Below are 4337 nucleotides of genomic sequence, written 5' to 3' on the forward strand. Positions count from 1 at the left end.
TAAATAATTTACATCAAAATTAAACCCATAAATTATCTGCACTTAGGATTCAAAAGACTTTTCAGTCTAATCAGGACATCGCAGAACATTCACAGCAATTTGCGGTCTCAAACTCGCAACTCACTGCTACACTTCTGCTTTGCTTAACCACCCGGCCTCCTTGCCGATTCTGACCAGAAACTGGCGCACAGAGCTAGGATCGAACCCGCACCTCTCTGCGCCAATCTTGGTACTCTGTGAACTGTAACCTGATGCGCGAAGAAGTGATGCCTCTGAAAATTATTGCACCTTAGTTTATTCATTTTTAACTGATGATCCCATCAGTGTCAAGCGTGAATAAATTCTCGTTCCGGTGATACTCATGTCCCATCTATGTCTCTGTGATCCACGTTAATATTAGATTGTAGCCGATCTCGCTACATAACTACGCCACAAACTCTTCTATGCCCTTCTAACACTAATATGTCTTTTTCTGGAAGTCCTCCCATTAGTCAATAACTTAACATCTGTTAGGTGATGCCACGGGTCTTCAGGCTTTATATAATTTTAGCAGCTATACGTAACATACTTGCTTGCTTAGCGGACGATTGTTTAAATGTCCTAACACTCAGGAGCAAATGAATATATCCACGAGGTTATCGTTGAGCCACGACCCTGGTTTCAGGAGAAGTGCCAACATAGCCGTATTTCATGTAAACGAATAAAATAACTTATTTTTAATGAAACAACTATCAGAGGAGAAATGAAACAGGCTGCGGCAATGTCGGACAATACTGTTTGAGGGATGGATGGCATTATTATCTTCAAAGGTGACGCATGAGATCATGACAAACTCAGTATAGATATAATTTTCCAGCATAATAAATTTTGTGTTCCTTTCAAACATATTGGCAATTTTGCATGTTAAAAAATCATATGCAGTAAAAAAATGAACAGGAAAAAGGTTCGTCTAGTGCATTTCGGTAATGTACAAATTTCAGTAGAAGACTACCGTTGCTTCTCATGATTTTATTAGTATGTATTGGATAAACAATTTTGATTTAAAGTTTGATATGTGAGTTATGACGTGCTAATATCCGGTTCTAACACAGAAAATATTTCGAAGGCTGTGCTTCACGAATATTTAGGTACATTGTGCGATTGTGGTAAAGAAATTTTGTTCACCATTAGTTTGATAATTTTTAGGTACCTAGATAGATATTAGATCCTAGACATAATAATTAAATCTTTCTTCAAACAAATTTAAATTACCTAAGTTTTATTTATACAAGTTTGGTCTTGTTCAACATTTTCATTGAATTTTAGAAGTTTTTGTCACTATAATTACCTGATCAGCCAAGCCATTTAGGTTGCCACATGCCACAGCGACACTGCGACAGCATGTCAGTGTCAGACAGTATTTCAATGTTAACAGCATCAAAATCCATGCAGAAACATAAACTTATAATAGGTTTTAGGCTAAATTTTATGCTTCTAGAAGTTCTAGTCCAAAGAACTGAAACCAATTTCAAATCAAAAATGAACAATGAATTATCGCGCTTTCTGGCAGCTTCTGTCACAGCTGATTGCAGTTGCAGTGCATTTTTACTAAGAGATAGCATAAGTTGCCAATACGTATTTAATGTAGTCTTCCGTTGGTACAAAACTTACAAAATAACCTTGAATTATTGATTGCTAATTTCTTGTATTACGTAAATGTTTATGATTCAAATTAATCATAGAAGATTAGAAGTTGCATCTCCATAATTCCATGTTGAATTAAAATTATTCATAGAAGGTTCACTTACTGATGCCAGCGCTAGCAGCGGCAGGCAAATGAACTACTTTATTATTTAGTATCTTGACTAATTATATAATAATATCGTATTCTGTTTAGGCACAGTCTCTTAAAGTGTTCCAGCAACATATTTTCCATTATTAATTATTTAAATATATTAACTTGTGGTGCAGTAAGATATCAAATTGTTTGAATTCTAAACAAACATGGCGCATNGAGGACTGTCCCGAGTTACCCCGCCCGTCCCAAGTAGCCCTGGTTGACGGTAACTTGTGGTGCAGTAAAATATTGAATTGTTTGAATTCTAAACAAAGGTGGCATGCTTGCATTCAGATGCCAGCGCCAGCAGTGGCAATCAAAGGAACTACTTTATTGTTTTGTATGTTTACTATAATAATATAGTATTCTGCTTAGGCACAGTCTCTCAAAATATTCCAGCAACATATTTTCCATTACTAATTATTTAAATTTATTTATATGTGGTGCAGCAAAATATTGCATTGTTTGATGTCACAGTCAATGTACCACGTGTTCTTGTGTTGTGTGACGTCACCGCAGGCCTGCCCAGGTAGCCATATGTAAACAAAGCCACAGCAGTGAAGATGGAAACAGTTTTGCATTGCGATCAATGGTTATTTGTGAATAATATTTTTGATTGTGATATTATAACATATTTCTGATTGTGAAATAATTTTGATTGTGAGATTGACACTTGACAGTAGTGTTAACATTTGAACATGGAAGTTCTAACATCATGAGTTACAAGGTAAAAGTGAAAGGACTGAGTAGAGCTGGCAACATGGCTGAGGCTTAACCGATATTGTCATTTTTACGTCCTTGATATCATTCTGGAACCAACATAAGTAACTAAGGAATTTCCCAGTTCAAATATTTATTGATTTATTTATATCAATTTTGAAACTCCACATATTTCTAGAGGGAGTTGTGATGAGACCATGGGGTTGAACCATTGAGTTTAGACCATTGCAACTTGCAAGAGGGGCCCAAGGGCCAAGGGCTTGGGGCCTTGCAAAGGGTTAAGACCGCTGCACGGTGGTGCAGCGGTCCACTATGCCATACATATGATTCCACTATGCCAATATATGGGTTTCAAGCCCCAAGCTTCACCGACCATTTTCAAGACGTATTGCCGGGTAATTTTTAATGAAAAGCCATTTACGCTGAGTAATGAAAAACTATTTACAAGCCACAAACTTATTTACAAGGTTGCATGCACGTGTTATCCCAAATAACAAATTTTACCCTAAAAACAGTCCGATTGTACAGCAAGTGTCAACTGAACATGTGATGATGCAGTCTGACCGCTCTAATGTGACTGCAATTATGATTTTGTTTACATTTTTTTGGCAGGAACTCATCGCAATTGATTTCCGAACAAGCTTTACTGCATCCTGATCCATCCAACATACTGGAAACCTTGCTTTTTTGTAAATAGTTGGCTGAAGACTGACAAATATATTAAATGAAAGAATTTCAATCTAAATGTGTTGGCAAGATCTTCTGAAGGCGTAAATTTTGCTACTGAAGCATCACCAAAGCTCTTGCAATATTCATCCACTCTCTGCACAGTGGACTTACAGCACTCAGAAATGAACTCGAGGGAGAGTCTAAAAAACTTGCTCCTTTGCCACTATGCCGGCCAGCGGCTGGACACATAAGACTGATGTTGATGGTGCAATTCTATAGGTTATTTAAAGGAGCCCTGTCTTATGACATTTTGAACCGATTGCTGCTTCTTTACGGACTGAGCACCATACCGCACAGCACACCTTCCCTGGCAAAAGCTTGTTTACTACTGGAGAAAAAGGCAGTTTCACTGTCAGCTGATAGCTGCACTAGGTGGCATTATATGAATTTGAATGCATGCATCCATTTGAACCTATCCCATAGCTAGTATAGGGTAAACGTGGTATATTCCGACACATTAAGGGCGTAGCAAGAAATGAACGGCTATTAAAATATCACCGTATGCACAACTCGAGTTCTGATTAGTTTGTCACTCTCAAAACACCGCACTACGTGCCAGCAATGATGAGACGTCACAAACTGTTGCCATATTTATTTAAAAACCTTTAGAATTCAAACATTCAAACCTACAAAATCCCTGAATTCCGACGCTGTGTGTGACTAATTTTGGCATATTGTGAGACTGATTCCGGCAATGCTTCAAACTCTATTCATTTGTAATTCTGGCGCCCTGTGTCGGAATTCCGATGCCTTGTGTGAGCTGTATCAGAATACGACACAGCTCGGAACGAGCTTAATTGAAAAATTTTAATTTTTTAATTATGCTTTTAATTAAGAGCTATTAAGCTTTTAATCAAGAAAATTTTAATATTTGGACACAGCTCGGAACGAGCTGTGTATGTCTAATTCCAAGCTGTGTTGGAATTAGTTTTTATGTGTCTTAAACCATCGCTTAACTTAATCATCTATTAATTTATTTACCACTTGAAATCAGCAAATACAAGTACACTTAAAGGATTCCTAATATATTCACAGACTTATTTAAAAGTCTCAAACCATAATATTCTTTCTA

The 4337-nt window shown here is 37.1% G+C and overlaps 1 protein-coding gene across 1 annotated transcript in view; it reads left to right on the plus strand.

Moving 5' to 3' along the window:
• Positions 1 to 1342: 1342 nt before the first annotated feature.
• Positions 1343 to 4337, plus strand: part of LOC108672732 (UPF0400 protein C337.03-like) — a 17350-nt gene continuing 14355 nt past the window's right edge. Inside the window, exon 1 of the mRNA XM_018160453.2 lies at positions 1343 to 1382. Within this exon, the coding sequence (XP_018015942.2) occupies positions 1357 to 1382 (26 nt within the window). The 5' untranslated portion in view covers positions 1343 to 1356. The remainder of the gene's footprint in view (positions 1383 to 4337) is intronic.

This window comes from Hyalella azteca, unplaced genomic scaffold, assembly GCF_000764305.2.
Source record: "Hyalella azteca isolate HAZT.00-mixed unplaced genomic scaffold, Hazt_2.0.2 contig8594, whole genome shotgun sequence".
In the NCBI taxonomy this organism is placed as follows: domain Eukaryota; kingdom Metazoa; phylum Arthropoda; class Malacostraca; order Amphipoda; family Hyalellidae; genus Hyalella; species Hyalella azteca.